Raw genomic sequence first — 21937 nt, 5'->3', positions numbered from 1 at the left:
GAAACAGTGACAATGATTGCCTCTGGGGCAGGGGGAGGAATTAAGTAGCTGGGCAGCAAAGATTCTGAATAGGATATCCACTGTCCAACCTTCAAGAAAAGAAGTACTATGTGCGTGTATCATCTATTCAAAACAGAATTGACTTTTAAAGAATGTGATATGCAAGGAATAATTACAGAATTCTTAGAGCCTATCTTAATCCATTAGGCTGCTATAACAAAAATACCATAGATCGGATGGCTTATAAATAACAGGAATTTATTTCTCACAGATCCAGAGGCCGGAAAGTCTAAAATCAAGATGTTGGCAGATTCAGTGTCTAGTGAGGGTCTGCTTCCTGGTTCATAAGATGGCTGTCCTTTCACTATGCCCTTATGTGGTGGAAGGGGCAGAAAAGCTCTCTGAGGCCTTATTTATAAGGACACTTACCCCATTCATTGAGGGCTCCACCTTACAGACCTAATCACCTCCCAAGGACCTCACCTCTAAATACCACCCATCACGTTGGGTGTGAGGATTTAACATGTGAATTTCAGGAGGACCCAAACATTCGGTTTATAGCACGGCCTATTATTTTTTTACTCTTTCACAAAAATTTAATAAAATTCTTCCTCTATAATAATGTCAATACAAAGAGACTTGTATTTTTTTTTTTACTTCCTAAAATTTAACCCTTTTTAATACACTTAGTTTATATTTTATAGTTTAGGAAAAGTGGCCTCATAGAGGCCTCTTTACTATATGCTAAGTACTTAGTTTGTATGCCTTCTTAATGAAAAGTATTACTCAACCCTGAGCAAGATAATAGGTATTGAAAAGAAAAGTGTAATTACATGACGATATTTAAATAAGAAAACAGGTCAGCCTGAGCAAGAGGTAACTGAGGTATGAGGGCAGAGACTCTGCCAGGGAGATGTTTTAAAGAGGTGGTTGAGGTGTATAGATATAAGGGTTGCTATTTGAGTTGGTGTGTATTGTACTTGACTTTCCCAGTATGAGTGATGAGACAGAGGCTTTAGGATGCTGGAGCAAATCGACATAACTTTCAAGTACATAGAGTTTTGGTTTTTCATTCTGAGTTTCTTAGGTCAGATGAAACAGCAAGAATGGTGAATGCATATTTTTCTGTATTTTATATTTGTATTTTAATATATTTATAATATGTAAAATCTACATATTCATATATATTAAATACTTATATATTATATATATAAATTTGATATTATCTTAGCACTGAAAAGCCTATTTTGCATTTTTCTTCAACTTCGTTAGCCATTAAAATAGTCTTTCTCCAGTAACTTTTGTCGTCCAAATACGAATTATCAGGTTGAATATTTTCCTATTATTAAAGCCTAATTTATGTAATTTCTGTAGTGTTTTTCCACATATACCATGTCTTTTAGGATATAGTACCTTTTTCTCCCAACCGCAGTGCAGTAGAGCCACAGAAGGTCAACCTGCAGAGATCGTCTGTGTAATAAGGACAGACTGTTCCAACCCCGCTCTGCCCTCTTCTCCCCGCCAAGCCCATGTATACTCCAACACAGAACTGACATGGGGAAAGGCGACTCAACACTCTTTTTTTCCCTTTAAAACAACTGAATTCATGAAAATTAAGAAAATTTTTGTAGCTGAAATCTTTTATAAAAACAGGAAGGAAAAATTAAGTATGTATTTAAATGTAACTGTTTTAATTTTTTTTAGGCAATTGCACATAAAAAATCATTTCTTTGCTGAAGCGTTTTAGAAATTGCGACTATAAGTCTAGACTTTTTCTACTTTACTTGCAAGCAGAGCAAATATATAAAAAGGGAAAACTAGTTCTAAGAAACTGATTATTTCTTATGTACTTATTAAAGAGTTGACCATAGATCTTGCAGAAGAATTTTTAATTATCTGGCATTTCAAACCAATAGCTCTGTCTTATATATCTTTCGTGCATTCATCTAAACTTTTTAGGAGTAAACGTATTCATTCATTCTGTTTTTCTTTCAACAGACATTTATTGATCATATGTGCCAAGCAATATTTTATGATGTCACATTTTTAAAAGTAAATCATAAGCTACAAACCATGTTCATTCAGAAAACATTAAGTATGTACTATGTCTAAGACATCATGCAAGGTACTGTAAGATGAATATATTACTTTCCAAAGAGAAACAACTGTGATCTGAAGTCTACAAAGACATGGTGATTATATACTAAAATTCAAACTATAAATAGGTTTTCAAAGATGGCTTCTTATCTAGAAGTCAGAATATATGCACAGTTTCATAATGTGCACATGTTGAGGAAACAAGCTCTAACAGAGATTCTCTGCTTTTCAAATTTTTGATCCACCAATCATGCTCTCAAAGAATCTGAGCCCTACCATGGAAAACAGATTTATTTTTCCTGAGACAAGCATTTAAATGCATTTGTATGTATTCTGTTAATGTCTTAGTTTTTGTTTTGAAACCCTGTGCCCCTTACTATTCGAAATTAATTACTTAAAGAAATTGTACATAAAACTCTCATCTCTTCTCTGAAGCCCAGGCACTAACTCATCCAGAGAATTATGCCGCGACTGCAGGTCGAGCTCCCCACAGCCCCCTCAGCCATGTATTCCTGAATCCATCTAGTTTGAACACGGCTACAACCTATCCCACAAATATTTTTCACTTGCTGGGTGCTCAACAAATATCTGTTGAATGAATGACAAATGAATAGAAGTTACCAGTTGACAGACAGAGTGTACCTTCAACATGAACGATGCCCACTACTGGAAAAGCTGTTTAAAATTTGCATCATTCTGAGAGTGGAGTAGCATGATTCTCTCTCTCATTCATTATTATACAAGTGAAATTTTAAAAAATACATTTCATCAAAAGACTGTCTGCTGAGCAATTGGTTTGCTACTTGGGTGCCACAAAACACATGTTGTAATGGCCCAGAGCCGGTCTAAGTAGCATTTCCTGAGTCTTCGTGTATGATTTTTACTCCTCATTGTCCTCACCTTCTCTAAAAAGAATGACTGATAGCCTTTCCTTGTGATATCTTGGCTTTTAAGAGTGTTGTTTTATCTATTTTTTATGACCAACCTTACACTTGTTAAGTGTAATTTTCACTTTATGTAGCATATAAAAAAAAAAAAAAAACTGTGATATGGTGCTCCATGAATTAACAAGAATGGCTGGACAAAGACAAGAAATCTTTTAAAAACGAATGTTCACATTAAATACCTTGGATAGGTAGGCCTTCTGGGGATTTTTCTTTAATGCAACAAAAGTGCACCATTTCTGTTTTCAGAAATAGTTTCTTTCAGACACCGAGCTCGTCTAAAGTCATATTACATAAGTAAGGGCTTAGTTTGTACATTAGTATTTTACATCTTAGAGTCTTCCTAAATCCTTTTTTGATCAATCTGATATTGAAGAGATTTATATTGATTTCTTCTACACTTGTTTATGGTATTTATTTTGATATACCTAAGATTAAAAGCCAAATTAACAAGTGTAATCAATTTTCTTAGTGATAAAGAAAAGTCCTCTCGTACCCTTAGACACACATTCAGCCAGGGATTAAAAACTTAAGTGGAGATGTTGTAATAAATGGATTGATTTATTCTAACACGCGGTATAAAAACATTAGCCCTGGGAAAGTGTTTTTCTCTAAGAGCTTTAGCTACTGAGTTTCACTTGTGCTGCACCAAATGATTTGCATTTTTAGAGAAATTTCATGTCTGCAGTGAGCTCCTGTGAAAACACGAATAAATTGCTTTCTTGCCCTCTTTTTTTCCTGACTTTATGAAGCTGAATCCATTAGGGGTTGAATCAAAGTATAATGAAATAAAGGCAACAACAATTCACATGATGCAAACCCTGGATTAAGGTTAGTCCAGACTCAGTTGTCCTGCCCCAGATTAGAGGTCTGCAGGACACAGACCCCTGGGGCATCTGGCAATTTTTTTTTTAACTGCTACATTAGAAACAGTCTCTAGAAAACAAGAAATTAAATAGAGAAACAACAATTAAGAACTAAATAGGCTTTCCAGCAGTTCTCTACAAAATCAGATAAATCAACGTCTCTTCACCCAACACAAGGCAGTGGCCTAAGAGGCTTTCCTGTTACTCACCTTCTTTCTGAATTCACTGATGTGAGAATGAGTATAGAAGTTAGGAGCGCAGGCTCTGGATGCAAACCCACCTGAGTGTGAATTTCCGCTGAGCCAGTTTATCAGTTGTGTGATTCGGAGCAAGTTATTCCCGCCAAACTTTCTGAACAGGGATAACAGTACCTAGAGCATGGCAGTGGTTGAGAGGTTTTTAAAAAGTCCTAATCACATATATAAAATACATTCTCAATCCATGGAAACAAATTTGTTGCAACTGAACGAAAGACAAGCAGCTATTACGCCTCCTTTTACAGAGCGTGCTCTTTTGTCCCTGCGCTAACTAGTAAGCATGAGTAAGTTTCTCTAAAATGCTGAGTCTCAGATTTTAATGAGCAAATGAATCACCTTGGGATCCTGTTAAAATGCAGATTCTGATTTACTGGCTCTGGAGTGGGGCCTGAGATTCTGCATTTCTGACGCGCTCCCGCTAACCCTGGCCTGCTGAGTTTGGAAAGCACACGTAGACACCGCAACCCATAGACATCCGGAAATGGTGTTTACTTCAAATTTTACTTCTTTTCATCATTATTTTAGATAGACCCATTCATTTTTAGGAACATTAAAAAGAAAGGGTACCTCATCTGGGATTCATAAAGTTCTAATTTGGGGTTTTGATAGGAGATATGCTTTGGTTGTTCGAGGAAGATCTATTATTTCAAGGAACTACTTTGCTGCTGACAAGGTCCATATTTACTTATTATATTTAAATTGGATATTGTATGCCTATAGCTTCTCGTGTTTGAAAATCTCAGAAAATTGGAGATTTTGGAAATTGGAGACATCAGAAAGATTGGAAAATTCAATTTTTGCAAAAACATTTATTTTTACATCTCTAGATTATTATTCATTAAAAATATCATCACCTAAAGAATTCTTTGTTCTAAAGTATCTATTCATGAAAATAATATTGAGTTTGTGTGTGTTTCAAAACTTATTTTTATAAAGGCACCAAAAAAATTTAAGTCTATCAGCATTTAGTTTTATTTTACATACGTTACACTTCACATAATTTGGTCAAGGAAAATTAAACTTTGGGAGTGATGGTGACATGGTTACTGCTTTTAATTCATTAACACATGTTTGAGCTTCAGTTCAGGGAAATATATGAGCAGGATAAGTTTTCAAACAAATCTTTAAATTAGAGATAAACTCCCTCATTTTCAGATTTAAGGAGTGTTGATTTTCAAATTTTTGATTTTTTTTAACAAAAATAGTTAAAGTGAAAAATATAAACTAAAATGTAAAAACAAAAGTAATAACCAGCATACATCTTTAATTTATCATGGTTTGCCTTCAGGTGACATTAGACCATTTGACATGTAATATAAGAACCTTAAAAAACATACTTTCACTTTTCCCCTCCCAGCTTTTGCAGGATTGTTGTCATATATTTTACTTTTACATATATTCTAAATCCCACTATATTAGTACTATTTTGTCTAAATGGTCAAATATCATTTAAGGAAATTAAATAATTTTTAAAATCTCTTATATATGCCCAGGTACTTACCATTTCCGATGCTCTTCACTCCTTAGCATAGACCTGGATTTCCATCTGGTGTCATTTTTCTTCTGCCTGAGGACTTAATTATGTAATCTGCTGCTGACAAATTGCTTCAGCTTCATCTTTCTGAAAAATCATTATTTTGTCTTCATTTTTGAAAGATATTTTTACTACTTATAGAATTCTAGGTTTGACAGGGTTTTGTTTTGTTTTTTTCTTTTAGTAATCTAAATTTCTTGAGCTAGGGGTTTGTTGAATCTCTTAGGTTTATGGGTTTGTGATTCTTATCAGTTTTTACAATTTTTTCAGCCATAATTTCTTAAACTGTTTTTCCAATTCTTTACTCACCATCTTTGAGAACTCTAATAACATGTATAGTAAACTGCCTAAAACTGTCCTACAGCTTACTGATGCTCAATCTCTTTAAATCTTTATCTTTCTTCGTCGTATTGTGGTTAATTTCTGCTATGCTATCTTCAATTTCACTAATGTTTCCTTTTATTTTAGTTTCCATGCCTCCAAGCATTCTCTAATGTCTAAAATATAGTTATATTATCTGTTTTAATGTGTTTGTTTCAAATTCTAATAACTATCAGTTTTAGGTTAGTTTTGATTGATTGACTTTTCTCTTCATACTTCCTTTCATGGTCTATAATCTCTTATTAGATGCCAAACATTTTGAATTATACCTTATTTTTTGGTGCTGGATAATGTGGTAATCCCATAAATATTCTTGAGCTTTTTTCAGAGGTGCAATAAATTTATCTGGAAATAATTTGATCCTTTCAGGTCTTGCTTTTCAGATCTGTTAGGTGGGGTCAAAAAAACGTTTGGTTTAAGGATCATTATTATTCTCCATCTCTGAGTCAAGAACTTCCTGACTACTCTACCCAACGCCCCATAAATTATGAGGTTTTCCATTCTTGCTGGTGATTAACAGGGAACACATCCAGCCTTCTGTGGACACCATATACTGTTCATTCACATTCTTTTGAGTTGTTTTTCCCCAACCTTGAATAGTTTCCTCAAGTATGTGCTCTGGTCTGTACTTTGCTGAACACTTGAGGGTGACCAGCTCTCCACATTCTGTGTGTGGCTTTTTTATCTCCAACACACTAGTTGCTAATTTTCATTGCCTGGGTCTCCCCAGCTTCTCAGCTCATCTCATCAACTGAGGGGATTTGCTGGGCTATCCTGGGTTCCCCTTCTCTGAGCCATGGTCTGGAAACTTCCTCAAGGCAGCAAGCTGGGCAATTATCAGGTTCATATTGTTTGTTTCCTGTCACTCAGGGGTCACTGACTTCTGTTTTCTGATGTTTGCTGTTTTCAAAACCATTGTTTCACTTATATTGGTCAGTTTTGGGTGGGGGTGGGGAGTGGGGGTGGGGATTGTGTCAAGAAAGAAGGTAATCTGAATTCCTCCATCTCGACTAGGAAAAAAATGAAGAATTTGTGATGTGGCATTAATAGAAGAAATAAAAATAACTGTATAAAGACATCAATGCTATATTTATTTATCTTAAGAAAGTATTTAGCATCTGAACAGACTGATAGATCTGAATCAGATACTCTCATTAAAAGTTTAAATATCCAGAAAAAGAAATTCAGTACAACTCATTGTCAGTGTGGTCTCTTTTATGCCTCATCCAGGTCTAGCTCCATTTCATCTATTTAAGATAATGGTGTTTAAGGGGGGAAAAAAGAATCTATAATTTTGAGTTAGAATATACTTCTGATTCTTGTATAAATTTTAATAGGCTTCAAATATTAACAAAAACCTTTGGAAAAGGAGTTGCTATACATCAGAACCTGTAATATTAAAGGAACGTGTGTCAGTTTTTGACACTTGAGAGAATTTACCCAAATTTAAAAGATGTGTCCTGCCTTAAAAGTTTATATCTTGACTACTATACTCATCAACTGTAGAATAACCACATAATGCTTTCTACTTCAAAACAGAGATGGAACATATTATGTTTGCCAACAAAAAAGTAGGAGAGTATTACCAAAAAAAAAAAAAACAACTTGCATATTTTCTTGGTAGAGTGAAATTAAGTCTGTAATTTCAGGTTTTGGTTCATAGAATTTTTATTAAACTAGAAGAAGAAAGTGCGTGACAAAATAAATGGCAAGCCAATATCACCAAAAAAAAAAAAAGAAAGAAAGGAAAAGAAAAAGAAAAAGAAGGAGAAAGGAGAAAGAGGAAAGAGAAGGAAAAGGGAAGCCTCAAATCATATAAACAGCATCAAACATGTTGACACTTAAATCATGCTTCACACGACTAAATTTCACTTTGTGATTATTATATATTATTTCTCTCTCTCTCTCTCTCTCTCTCTCTCTCTCTCAATCTCTCTCTATCACACACACACACACACACACACACACACACACACACACACACAAACACCCTAAGATCTATTTTCCCACTTCGCTCTGTCCCGAGAGACTGACTTGAGACTGCATCTCACAGATTCACTTGCATTCAGCCTCCCTGGTTTGGATTTACCAGAGGGGGTCACCAGCAGGCAGTCAGAGGTTAGGAAGGTGGAGAAATCAGAGAATTACTCCTCTCCCCCGACTTCAGCTCAGTTCTGACAGATAGCCGTGACGCTACAACTGCTGCTGCCTGATTTTATCGGGTGATCCCTTTTCTAAATCTCTGTTTCTCACTCAGGGTGCAATAACACCATTCTCTCCCCTTTTACCCTTGACCCCGCGGAAGACAATGGCTTGGCATCCCTCCGTTGTGAGTCTCTGGGTGCTTCAGCATCCCTTGTCGGTTTCTTAGCTCTGCCCTCATCTCAATTGTCCTTTCATTAGTCTCTTCAAACTCCCAGCCGAACGTGCCATCTGTTACCTCCTGACTTAATACCCACTCCGTCTCCGTTGTAAGGATCAAGTGGGGTGGTGAAAGACAAGCAAGTACAAGAAATATTAGGAAACTTCCACTTGCTGAAAAGTTCAGCTGATTAGAGAACAGTGCTAATGAGGCCAAAATTAGTGTCTGGCTGTGCTCCAGGATCACAGGCTGCGTCCCGGACCAGCCAGTTTACACACCATCAGTTACGAGGAGGAGCGTGCCAAAAGGGCACATGAGGCTGTGCCAATCCATCGCCTCTTCTGAAAACATCATTTAAAAACTAGCTGTTCAACTGAGATAGCTTCAAAATCCTTGTTCCCGGAAGACAGCTTTTGTAATGTGATTCCAGTGAAATTGTTATATGAGTTATTTTAAATAATAAAGCCATATTGTCAATATCTTTTTCAAAGATATACTACCGTTTTGTTACTTCATCTATAGCTAATTGTAGTAACATGGACTGACTAAAAGTCAAACTTATGAAAATATGCCTTACATTGGTAATGGGATTCAGGGTTTATAAGAATATATATTTAACTCATTTCCTTAAAAATTTTTAACTTGTGATTAAATGAGTGAAAGTTCATAATCATTGTTTAAAAAATAAACAGATAAATCTTTTTTTCTTTCTCTCTCTCTCTTTCTCTCTTTGAAGTGATTTTTCTGATTATCAAGTGTCAGTGACAAATTTTCAATTTATATACATATTTCCTCAAAACAAAACCATTTTCTCCTTAGTACAGTTGCCTGATAAAACCATATCATAATTAGGCCATTGTAGATGTACTATTGTATTAATATTGATGCATTGGGCTTCCTTCCATGGTTTTGATTTTATATGACTTGAATACATGGCAGGGAGGGAAAGATTTCTTATTTTCATAAATCAATTTTTAAGACTTTCTACTATCAGTGAGAAAAAAACAGTTTCTACTAAAATTGAATCTATGACTTAAAGTAAAATGTGCCACAATACTAAAGCAAAATATAATCTCTTCTTGGCATAATGCTAAAATAACCCATAAGATGTGAGTATTTTTACACACAGTATTTATTCTTAATCATTTTCATAAAACACAGTCTGTTTTATTTTTAATAAATAAAAACCTTTTGCGTCCTTTTGATAAGGTCAACAGAAAGCACAGTCTTTTAACATTAGGTGATCAACTTTTTGACAATAGCAGGACCCGCGTAGCTAATGGAATAATAGCCTGCAGGGTCCAGCTAAATATGATATACGAACGTAATCAACCCCTGTGATGACTATTCAGAAGTAATCCCTTTAGCTTTGAACTGCAACATATATTTCAACAAGGCAAAAACCATATGAAGAAATTCTCTGCAGACCACACTGATACAATACAGCCTTCATATCCTGCTCTGTGTGTTTGCTGCTTATAGTGAGTTTTAAATTTAAGGTAATGACTACTGTATATTCATGTGAGCACACAACAGTACTTTTGATTTGTTGTGGAAAGGTTGAATCCATTACCAGGGGTCTAAGTCTATAAACTCTGACACAACCTTTTTTGTATGAGTTATTATTTACCTCTTTCTAAAATAAGGTCACTAAAAGTGTTTTGCGTGACAAAATTATAAAAGTTCACCTTTTCAGTTATAAAACTACTAGGTAGTGTCTCTTCCATTTCAGTCATACTCCTCGACAAGTAACATTTTAAAAATCTCATTTATATATAATGTTTTATTTGAAAATTATATGCCATTGTTTTCAAGTAAAGGGATGGAATGGTTGGTTTATTGCAGTTCATCATTTGCTGACTTATTCTATTGCTCTTTGATATAGCATAGGCTAAGTGGTGGTGTAAATGAGTTCCTTTTGTTGCCCACTTGAGGGAATCTACTATTTGAGAGTCTTCGCTATTAGTAACGTAGAAGTACATGTTCTGCTGAAATGGTAGACAGTGTAAGCAAATATCACACCTCAACTTGGTATTGATTCTGGTTTCCCTTGCTGGGGTGAAATTGGTCTGAATCTTCCAGCTTCCTTAAGTCCTACAGATCAAGCTTTTCAAATCACAACCAAAGTCAGACTCACAGCAGAAAACCTAGGTTAGGAATCAAAATGAGTGCTTTTGCAGAGATGGAATGAAGAGTCAACAATCCCGTGGTGTTCACCTTGTTGCAAATAGATAGATCAGAACACCTGGGTGATGAATTCCAGTGTTCCTCTATGTAAATTAATTATTGCCAAGGATTTCTAACACAGAGAAAATGTGAATGTCTTTTATTTAAACTAGTAATTGTGGACTAAGTTGAAAAAAAAAATAGCTGCAGATACAGCTATTCTTCTCAGAGAATCTATTTGAGAAATATTCCACAATAAAAATCATCAAGTAATTATTTGAGACCACCTAGGCATAATTTCAAATTTAGGAAAACCAGGAAGAATTTCTCCAGCTGAAGAGCTATTGTTACATCTTGCCAAGCCAAGGAGAATGCTGACTTTAAGACATTAAATAGTAGAAAACAAGCATCAAGATGTTAGCATGGTTCTATATATTGCAATGCCATGAAAAAATATTAAACCGAGCATCCCAAGGTTGTTCTTTACCTAAAGGAATGATAAAACATATTAGTAAAGGTAACCCCTAAGCTCCTATTACAGAGTCCCAAAACCACAGTAGCTTAAGAATATATCTGTTTGTTTGTTTCTTTCCTAATCCTGAAGTGAGCCATCTACACTTATGAGGTAGCCCCATGGGGGACATGACCTCTCATCTTGTTGGCCCGTCATCCCCTAGGGTAGTGTTTCTCAATCTTGCATCACTGGAACCTTGAGCCGTATGACTTTTTGCTGTGGAGGAGAGAGGGGAATGGCTAGCATGGGCGTTGCAGGACACTGAGCAGCTCCCCTCGCCCCTCTCCACTAGATGCCTGTCGCACTTCTGCCCTGCAGTTGTGACAACCGAAAAGCGTCTCCAGAAATTTTTAAATGTCCCCTGTGGGGCAAAATCACCCCTAATTTAAAACCACTAAGTTGGGGTGTTGTCCTTGTCTACATGGTAGAAACCGAATCATAAGGTAATAGTTCCACGTTCAAGATTGAGGAAAAGGGAAAGTTTAAAGGAGAAATGAAAGCCAAAAGTCTAACACTCAGAGTGGGAAGCGGTATAACTCTGTCCACGTTCATTGGTAAGAACTCAGTCTTGTGACTTCAACTCCATATTTATATGCTGATGGAGAAGATCTAGTAGAGAGGAAAAAAGCTGGTAAGTGAGAAGCGAAAGGAATTTCTGGAGCCATGTGTTATGTGGTAGGCAAGAAAGGATGAGGCCTAGCGAAGAAGTAAAGGAGTTGGCCTTGGATGGGAGCAAAGGGAAGATAGGGCGTAGGTGAATAACTCTTGAAACGGAGCTTGCGGAAGTTTTTTTCCTGCTAACTTTTATCCTTTATGAAACTAGAAAATAAATCATCATCTGAAATGATGACAGATAATGGAGGATTTGAGGTGTGAGAAAATGGAGAGAGTTAAATAGACGTCTACGGACGTGGAAGAATGAATGAACTGGCCACGTTTAATGGGTTTGCCTGAAAGCATTAAAGGTCCACCTAATGTCAATGGCTGCAAATTTAAAGTGAGACCCGGTTGCATTTTTTTTCCAGACATGCTGAGCTATACAGTGTGTGCAAAGAATAGACAGAGTTGTATTTAACTAGTGTTATAGTTTTGTCAGGTGGGTGGAGGGTAAGAAAGTGAGGCTATGTGTAAGGGAGTGAATGACCATGGAATTTGAATTATATAAAGAAGGAATAGAGGGTATCAAAATGGGGAGGACCTAGGTGGTAGGATTGAAAAATTCCTGTGGTTGAGGTACTAGAGGGAGTGATCTAGAAAGATAAAAGCTGGCACTCAAGTAGATGAATGCAGGAAGCTGAGTCTGAGGGGGGCTTGCAGTTACTAGTCATGACAAAGTCGAAGTATGACCATGGGAACTAATGGCTGTGACAGGGTGAAGATCAGAGCTCAAGGAATTGAGTCACAGGGTGGAAGAATCTTCTAAGTGTACATCGAAATTACTAAATTAGGAAAGTAGTAGTAAATTGACAATGGGCCAATGATCAGATCAGCTGAGAATGATCCCTATGGTAGAGAGATCAGGATGGTACTTGATTGTATAGACTGATGACCTGAGATTTCGGAAGGGAAGGAGGGAGAGAAAATGTTCTGAAAGAGAATAAGAGACAGTGAGGAGGACCCCTACCCATCTCCAGGTCCAGTGGTAAGAAGACCGAGGAAAGAAAAAACAGCAAGGGCTTCTGGACCGGCAGTGTCCTCCGAGGACAGCCAAGTTTCTGTGTAGAGCAAGAAAGCAAAGGGAATTCGAGAAAACAGGGCGAGAATACAGTGTAACTATTCCAGCAATTGTGATGGGTGACAGATGATGGAGACACAGTAGGAAATGTACAGAGCCTTATGTAAAGCAGAATACAGGAAGTGAAGGGGGCCCTGGAAACTGACGCTTGTATAAGCAACGATAAAGAGGATCTTATCAGATTAGTCTCAGTGGCTTCAAGTCGGGAGTAGAATCTGAAGGTAAGTAACAAATTAACATGTCTATTTATATGTATAAACTTCCCATATCTGATTTCATTATTTGGATATTTTATATTGCTCTGTAATTAATTTTCCTTTTGAGTATTGTTTCAACAAGTCATCTTATCCCTAAAAGGTAGCTCTTTCAGGTGTGATTTTATATATCACAAGAAATACATGAATTAGGAATTCAAACATGGCTTGGCTAGACATCAGTTGAGGTCACCCGACAGTGGTACTCAATTGACAGATGGGCTGGTTTGAAAAGTCCAAGGCAGCTTCACTCACAAACTGGAGCCTTGGTAGGATGGCTGGAAGGCTGGGGGGACTGTCAACTGGAGCATCTACATACAGTCTGTCCAGAATGACAGTCTCAGGGTGGCAGGACTTCTTACAATGGTGACTGGCTTCTGGCAAAGCAGACATCCTGAGTCCTGGGTGGAAAGCTGCACAGCCTTTTTTGGACCTCGCCTCCACAGTCTATTGATTACGAGAGAGTCCTAAGCCTCGCCCAATTTCAAGAGGAGGGGAGTTAGATTCCACCTCTTAATGGGGTAGTGGCAAGGTCGTACTGCTGAGAATCACAATGGCGGCCATCTTTGACCACTATAGTCTGCCCTGGCGACACAGGTGAAACACACACTTTTATCATACAGGTGATAAGGGGAGCTATCCCTGAAAAAAGATCCCCAGGTGCAAGCTCAAAATAACTATAAACTGTATTTTTGCTAACCATTAAACTTATGCATCTTTTTTCTTTAGGAGACTCTAGAAGACCCACAATGGAAAGTTTATACCAAACTTCGGAGCATCTGGAAGAAGAACTCAATGGGTATGATAAATCAAGTAAAAAGTTTTGATTGAATATCTACATTGTATAAGATACTAGGTATAATCTAATTCTCTAAACACAAGAATAATAATTCCATTTAGCTTTTGACACGCTAATACTTAAATACTGTCTTTAAAAAAAAAATCACATTTTACTTTTAAATATCAAATAAGGTTAAGTATTTTTAGCTATGTCTTTTAAGCTATGTCTGAAAATTACAGAAAACAAAGTTGTATTTTTTAAAGCCAAGTGTCTTTTACTTTCTAGCCCAATTTAAAATTTAATTTTATAACCTATTTTATTTCAGATTTCCAGATAATGTAAAAGATGAGACATAAACCAGCTTTTGACTCAGAAACAAAGCAAGAAGAAATATATCATGTCACCTTAGTCTTTGATATCTGTAAGAACAGTATGTTACAAATAATACAGATAGTTAAACTAAAACTATGTCTATGTTTTCATTGGATTTTGTATTGCACTGTACTACTAAAATTCAGTCCAAAATATCTGAGTCCATGAAAATAAAATATATCACAAATGACTGAATATTAACAATTATCTATAAAATAAACTAAATTTTTTTTTCTTATTCAGTATTCCACAGCAATAGTGCTACTATAGGATCAAAATTTGGTTGTGTCTAATGAGAAACTAATTACAAATTTTAGGAAATTTATGCTGAATAAATGTGAGAAAATATTTACTAAAATTTCAAGGAAACTTTTCAACATAGATAAAAGGATTATAAGCAATAATGACATATTGCTAAGTTTTGTTCAAGACAGTTTACTTTACCTGTGCAAAGGAAAAACTATACTTCCTCAACACTTCTGACACCAAACAAGTGAGTATTCCCACACCAAGCAATTTACAGATTCAGTACAATCCCTGTCAAAATTCCAATGGCATTTTTCAATAAAATAAAACAATCCTAAAATTTGTATGGAATCACAAAAAAACCCCAAAGTCAAAGCAATTTTGAGAAGATCAAAGCTGGAAGCATTGGATTATCTGATTTCAAACTGTATTATGAAGCTATAGTAATCAAAACATTATGGTATTGGCATAAAAATAGACACATAGAGAGCCCAGAAATAAACCCATGCATATTTAATCAATGAATTTATGACCAAGGAACCAAGAAAATACAATGGGGAAGGATAGTCTCTTCAATAAATGGTGCTAGGAAAACTGAACTCTATTATCTTATATCATACATAAAAACAAACTCAGAATGGATTAAAGAATTGAATGCAAGACCTGAAATGATAAAACTCCAAGTAGAAAACAAAAGGGATAAGTTCCTTCACATTGGTCTTGGTGATGATTTTTTTTTTTTTTTTTTGGACAAAATCAAAATAAACAAGTGGGACTACATCAGAACTTCTTCGTAGCAAAGGAAACAATTGACAAAATGAAAAGGCACTCTACAAATGGGAGGAAAAACATTGCAAAAAGACATGCAAATGGCCAATAGGTATGTGAAAAGGTGTTCAACAGCACTAATCATCAGGGAAATGCAAACCAAAACCACTGAGATAGCACCTCACACCTCTTAGAATGACTCCTACCAAAAAGAGTGGGGGGAGGGGGTAACAAGTATTTGCAAGAATGTGGGGAAAAGGGAACTCTTGTGCACTGTTGGTGAGAATGTAAATTGGTGCAACTACTATGGAAAACAGTGTAAAGGCTCTTCAAGGAATTAAAAATAGAACTATCTAGAAGATCTAGCAATTCCACTTCTGGGTATATACCTGTAAGAAAGAAAATTGCTATCTCAGAAAGATATCTGCACCTCTATGTCCATTGCAGCATTATTTACAATAGCCAAGACTTGGAAGCAACCTAAGTGTCTATTAAAGAGTTGATAAAGAAAATGTGAATATCGCTCAGCCACAAAAAGAAGGAGATCCTAACATTTGTGACAATATGGATGGACCTTGAAGGAATTATGTTAAGTGAAATAAGACAGAGAAAGACAAATACTATATAATCTCACTTATATGTGGAATCTGAAAAAAAATAAACTCATGGATATAGAGAACAGATTAGTGGTTTCCAGAGGCAGGATGGTCAAAATGTACAAAGGGATGTAATGTACAGCACAGTGACTATAGTTTACAATACTGTATTGCATATTTGAAGGTTTCTACTGGGTAGATCTTAAAAGATCTAATCCTGAGGGGAAAAGATTGTAACTGTGAGCTGATGGATGTTAACTAAACTTATTGTGGTAATTATTTTGTAATGCATACATATGTCAAATCATTATGTTGTATACCTTAAACTAATACAATGTCAAACATCAATTATATCTCAATAAAACTGGATGAAAATTTTAAATTTAAATAAAGTCTTTGAAAAAGAAAATTTGAAAAAACAAATCACAGACTGGAAGAAAATACTTACAACACCTATCTGTTAAGGACTTGTATTAAGAATATATAAAGAACTCTGACAATTCAAAATAAGACAAAGAATGCAAATAAGAAATAGGCAGGAGATTTGAGCAGGCATTTTGTCAAAGAAGATACACATATAGTAAATAAGCACATGAAAAGATGTTCAACACCATTCATCATTAGAGAAATACAAAGTGAAACCACAATGAGATATTATTACATTTAGTATATATGTATACGAAAATGGCTAAAAATAAACAGTCTGAAAATACCAAGTGCTGACAAGGATGTGGAGCAACTAGAACTATCAAAATCACTAATGGAAATGTAAAACTGTATGGTTGCTTTGGGAAACAATATTGTAGTTCCTTATAAATTTAAAAACACACCATATGACTCAGCAACCCACTCTTTAAGTATTTACCCAAGAAAAATTAAAACAAAAGTCCAATATTTATAGCAATTTTATTCATAATAACCAAAAACTGGAAACAATCCAAATGTCCATCAACTGATAAATGGATAAACAAATTCATAGCATGAAATGCAACTCAGCAATAAAACAAAAGCTACTATTGATAAATATAACAAGATTAATCTCAGAAGCATCATGCTAATGAAAGAAGGCAATCACAAAAATTCCATTTCTAGAACATTCTAGAAAAGACAAAACTGCAGAACAGAAATCAGATCATTGGCTCCCAAGAGCTGAGATAGAGGAAAGGAAGTGACGATACGAGGATATGATAGAAGTTTTTTTTTGTTTTTTTTTTTGCGGGGGGGAGGGGGGTGCTGTAGAAATGTTCTATATCTTGATCGTGGTAGTGGTTGTACAACTATAGATGCTTCTCAAATTAACTGAACTGTACACTTGAGGATGAATTTTACTATGTAAATTAGAACTCAATAAATCTGACTCAAAAAAAGTAGCGTGTGGCTATAAAATATGTCTGGTCTGGTCATTGTTGTAGTTGTGCTCACTTGTGGTTATGTGTATATTTATATGTATATAGAAAATGGTCTTAAATGATCTAAACTCAAATGTGAACTGTGATCATCTCTAGAGAATGGGAAAGTGGGAATCATTTTACTTTTTATACATCTGTGTTGGTTGTTTTTTTTTCACATACTTGACTATACATTGTGTGTATGTCCTTTAACAATAAGTAATATTAAAGACAAAAAAGATTCTTTCACCATGGGGTAAAGCGTTTGCTTAGCCATTTTCATTACAAATACTCCATCTCATCTCACTCTATCTGAAAAGCGAAATTAACCAGGAGAAAACTTCTTTCCTTTTATAAGAAAAATTCTAGCCTTGAAATTCTAAATTTGAATAATGCATACTTATTTTTTTAACTCTGAAGCCTTTTCTGTAATAACAGCCTTTTGCTATAGTGTCTCCTTAAATTAATTTTAAGATCCTTTCAAAAGATACCTGGAATGTTGTGTGCAAATACTTTTAATCAGAATGCCCACATCTTTGAAAACCCTTCTGGAAGTTGGACGTAGCAAACATAAACCTGTCAGGAAGGGTCAACGGAAACCAGAATTTACAATCAAATGCTGAACAGCCACACTGCTGGCCCTTCTGAGAGATTTAATCAAAAGATTTCCTTGGTGATTTTTCCTTAAACTTCAATTTGAGTCATTTTTGCTTGTGAAACTGAAAACAAATCTGGAAATAAAGTCAACATTTTATAATGACAGATGCGAATCACAATTGCATCAAATGCTAGTACTTATCTATACGAGGTCGTTCCGTAAATAATGAAGCAAGGACCAGTATCTGAGAAGGCGTAAGTGTTCACAATGGTCTCTAATTCCTTTTTTACCAAAATGACAATGCCTAAAATACAACATTCCATAGTACTATAATTACTTTAGCTTTCAGTTTTGCCTTTTAAAAATTTCTATGATATCATGGCATTTCTGTTTTTCATACTCTTGAATAAGATTCCCTGAAAGTGTTTTTAAAAATACATCTCAGGTTACAGTACACGGATATCTTTATACTCCCACATTTTACTAACACTGACGATATCCTGGTGGGATATCCATTGATCTAATTTTAAAGGACCCTTTATCTTTCTTCCCTCCCTTGACTTTTTCCCTTCTGGGGGCCTTCCTTTCCTCTCACTGGTCTGTGATAGCGTATCTCCACAGTGTGTTGGTATACATCAAAATGTAGAAGTCGTATTTGTTTAATTTTCAAGAGCCTCATTTAAAGGTAAAATGTAGGGAGTTTTTAGAAAAAGAAATATAACTCCATTATGTGAAAAGCTTTAGTGTCTTTTCAACGTTCCTTTACCCAGATGTTTTATAAGAATGTATTATATCGCTATCACTGATACTAATCTCCACCCCCACCCCCACCCCCCCCCCCACACACACACATTCCATAGAAATGATAAGGTTTATCCCGAGAGTAATATAGTCATGTATTTAGTATAGAATTATTTAAAAAGTTATCAGAAGGGAATAAAAATTAAAGAAAAAACCTCAAATGCTGTAGGTTCAATTAATACTTCACTGGAAATTACTTTTCTTTCCAAATATCTTGCTTTTATATCTAACCTCTCAAGCTCTCTTTGAAATAGCAGTTCTTTGTAGCATTATACCTATAAATTTTATGAAATTGCAAGTGATCCTAAATTATTGTCCTGAAATTTTTGACACACACACACACACACACACACACGAATTACCTTACTTTTTTTTTAAAAAAAAAGTTTTTATTAGTTATTTACTTGAACAATTTAGAATTTACCAAGTTAAATAATTTTGGCTTTAGAAACAATAAGCTTATCACTATTTATAACCCCTAAACTGTAAGCATATTCTGCATCGACTAGTGGTCAAAGAAATGCAAATTAAAATGACAATAATACTACTATGTTGGCTATCATAGATGATCAAAAAATTTAAAAAACAATAAAAGTGTTACCGATGGTGGGTAAAACAAGGGGATAGAAATGTAAATTGTTAAAAAGAACAAAAGAACAAAAATTCTGAAAGCGATTTGACAGTGTGCATCAAAACCCTTTAAAAAAATCTTTGACCCTGCAATTTCATTTATAAGACTTTAGGCCACCTTCAGCAACTCGAGGCCACCAATATTCTTTCACATAGCCCGCTCCATCTTGGAGGCAACAATGGCACATGGAGTCCTTCTCAGTCTTCAAAGCTCTCTAATTTCTCCTTCTGCAACGGTGAGAGGGAAAAAAAAGTTGTCTGCTTTTAAGGGCTTGTGTGATGAGATTAGGCTCGTTCAGATGATTCTCCTAGCTTAAGATCAGCTATGCTATCTAATACAATCATGGGAGTGATGTCTCCTCATATTCACAGGTTCCTGGGGTTAAAATGAGATATTTTGGGGGCCATAATTCCACTTATCACACCATGGAACAAAATACAATAACTAAAAATGAAGACTATAGAGTTGAAATTTGGCTTACCTGTTCAAAAACATAAGCCAGTCATTAAAATACTGAAATAGCTCTGTAGTGCTTGGCTGCAGTGCTGTAGTACTGCCTTGGGTGCCCACCTTCCACCCAGTGCCTGGATGTTCTAGTCTCTCCCCTCGGACAACCTCAGGCCCACCTCCTGACCTAGCAATTAAAGGACTGCTGTCTGTCTCATCAGTAAACCCCAGGTCACAGGCTGTCCTTTCTCATTCCTTGGTACTTCTGAAGTAGTAATCATTAAATATGTTGAATAACACTCCTGAATTTAGCTATATATTTAATGGCAGAAAAGAGGAATATTTTAATACTATGGAGGGAAGAGGATAGTTATTTAGAATGAGTAGATAGATATGTAAATACATAAATAGAATAGATAGATGATAGCTAGGTAGGTAGGTAGGTAGATAGATAGATTAGATAGATAGATAGATAGATAGATAGATAGATAGATAGATAGATAGGTGATAGATAGGTGATAGATAATAAATGATATAGATACACACACATAAATGTAGATTTGCAGTGATTTATTACTGAATATCTAGGAGCAATTCTTAAAATTTTTATTGGTTTATTTATATTATTGAATATGCACAGAAGCAAGTCCTGAAAAGATACCACAAAACACTAACAGTTACTTCTAAAAGGTAGAATTTGGGGTGATTTAAATTAATTTTTTTATATTTTCTGTATTTTCCAATGAAAACATATTACTGACATAATAAAAAGAATATATAATAAAGACAAAATAATTCCTGGTCTTTTTCTTCTATGACCTTAGAGAAAAAAGTCCCTCATTTTTAAACCTCTATTGCTTAATCAGTAAAATGAATTGCATGATGTTTTTCACTTTTTCCAGCTCAAAGAGTTGCTGATTCTAACTCTGCTACTCACCTATATGCTCAGGTTCAATCTAAGTTTAAAAAAAAAAAAAAAAAAAAAGAGGAGGGAGGGAAAAAATGAATGGAAGAGGTTATCAGAGCTACAAGAAATTGTCTTCATTTTGTCTACTTTATACTGTAGAGAACTTCTTTCTTTTTAATGTGACATAATTCATTCAAGATAAGTTTCCCAATGCAATCATTTATTCACCTTTGCTAATTGTCAAGGTGCTGTAGGTTTATTCTAGCTGTTAAAGTACATATCCTGAACTGTCATTATGGAAACAACAAACACTGAGGATATTGTAGATCACAGTGCACAAGACAAAAAGCTACATCCATCAAGCCAAGACAAAGAACACATGCGAAGCCTTAACAAGTGAGTAAATAAACAAGACAGATTTTTATAAAAGCTTGAAGGAAGCAAACAAGATGTGATAGATAATAATGGAGAAAGAACTGTTTTTACATAGGTTCACTGGGTAAGGACTGTGAGGAAGTAAATTTGAACTGAGACCTACAGGATGAGAATAATAATACAGTGATGTGAAAATACAAAGAAGCATTCCCGCAGACAACAGCAACACAGAGCCTCTGAGGTAAGAAAGAGTTTGGCGTGTTTGTGCAGTACAAGGAGGTGGCGCGATTGCAGTGTGCGATGAGTGGGAGGGAATGGCACGAGCCGAAATTAAAGAAATGGGCCGGTACCAGATCAGATAAGTATCTTTAGATCAGAGTAAAAAGTTCAGATCTTATTCTAAATATCAGTAGGAAGGCAGTCGAAACTTTTAAACATAGAAGAGATGGGAACTTGTGAATGTTTTGAAAGACAACTTTGGCTGTTGCGTAAAGAGAACATATGGGAGCAAGAGTGGTACCTGGGAGAACTGTCAGGAGGCTGGTTCAGGCAAGAGACAGAAGAGAGTCACTAAGAATAACAGGTGTCGATGAAGATGAACAAAAACATGTGGTGTGAGATATATGTTTAAGGCACAGTCTGTAAAATTTGCTGATGAGACTGGATGAGATAATGAGAAAAAAGAGAGAATAAAGATGGATCCTAGAGTTTTTCCTTGAGCGATTTGATGATTGATAGTACCAGTTACCAAAATGGGAGAGGCTAGAGGAAGATCAAAATTCAAGGGTGAAATAAAGAGCCCTATTTTAGACACAAGTTTGAGATGCTTATTAAACCTCCCACAGAAGAAATTGAAGTCTAGGACCCAGAGTAAAAGTCAAGCTAGTTAAGGAATAGCCGAGACGGGGCATTCAAAA

General features: G+C 35.5%; 1 protein-coding gene across 4 annotated transcripts in view; it reads left to right on the top strand.

The window, feature by feature from the left end:
* Positions 1-15352, top strand: part of TTC29 (tetratricopeptide repeat domain 29) — a 163082-nt gene extending 147730 nt beyond the window's left edge. For 3 of the 4 annotated variants that reach the window (XM_016158901.2, XM_016158897.2, XM_016158904.2), the window contains 2 exons: positions 13840-13909; positions 14217-15352. In XM_016158901.2, the coding sequence (XP_016014387.1) occupies positions 13840-13909; positions 14217-14247 (101 nt within the window). In that variant the 3' untranslated portion in view covers positions 14248-15352. The remainder of the gene's footprint in view (positions 1-13839; positions 13910-14216) is intronic. The other variant, XM_016158903.2, reaches the window with a different exon arrangement.
* Positions 15353-21937: the final 6585 nt, after the last annotated feature.

Source organism: Rousettus aegyptiacus, unplaced genomic scaffold, assembly GCF_014176215.1.
Source record: "Rousettus aegyptiacus isolate mRouAeg1 unplaced genomic scaffold, mRouAeg1.p scaffold_m13_p_16, whole genome shotgun sequence".
NCBI classification, from domain to species: domain Eukaryota; kingdom Metazoa; phylum Chordata; class Mammalia; order Chiroptera; family Pteropodidae; genus Rousettus; species Rousettus aegyptiacus.
The sequence above is the reverse complement of the archived record's forward strand: the minus strand, read 5'-3'. Positions and strand labels throughout refer to the sequence as shown.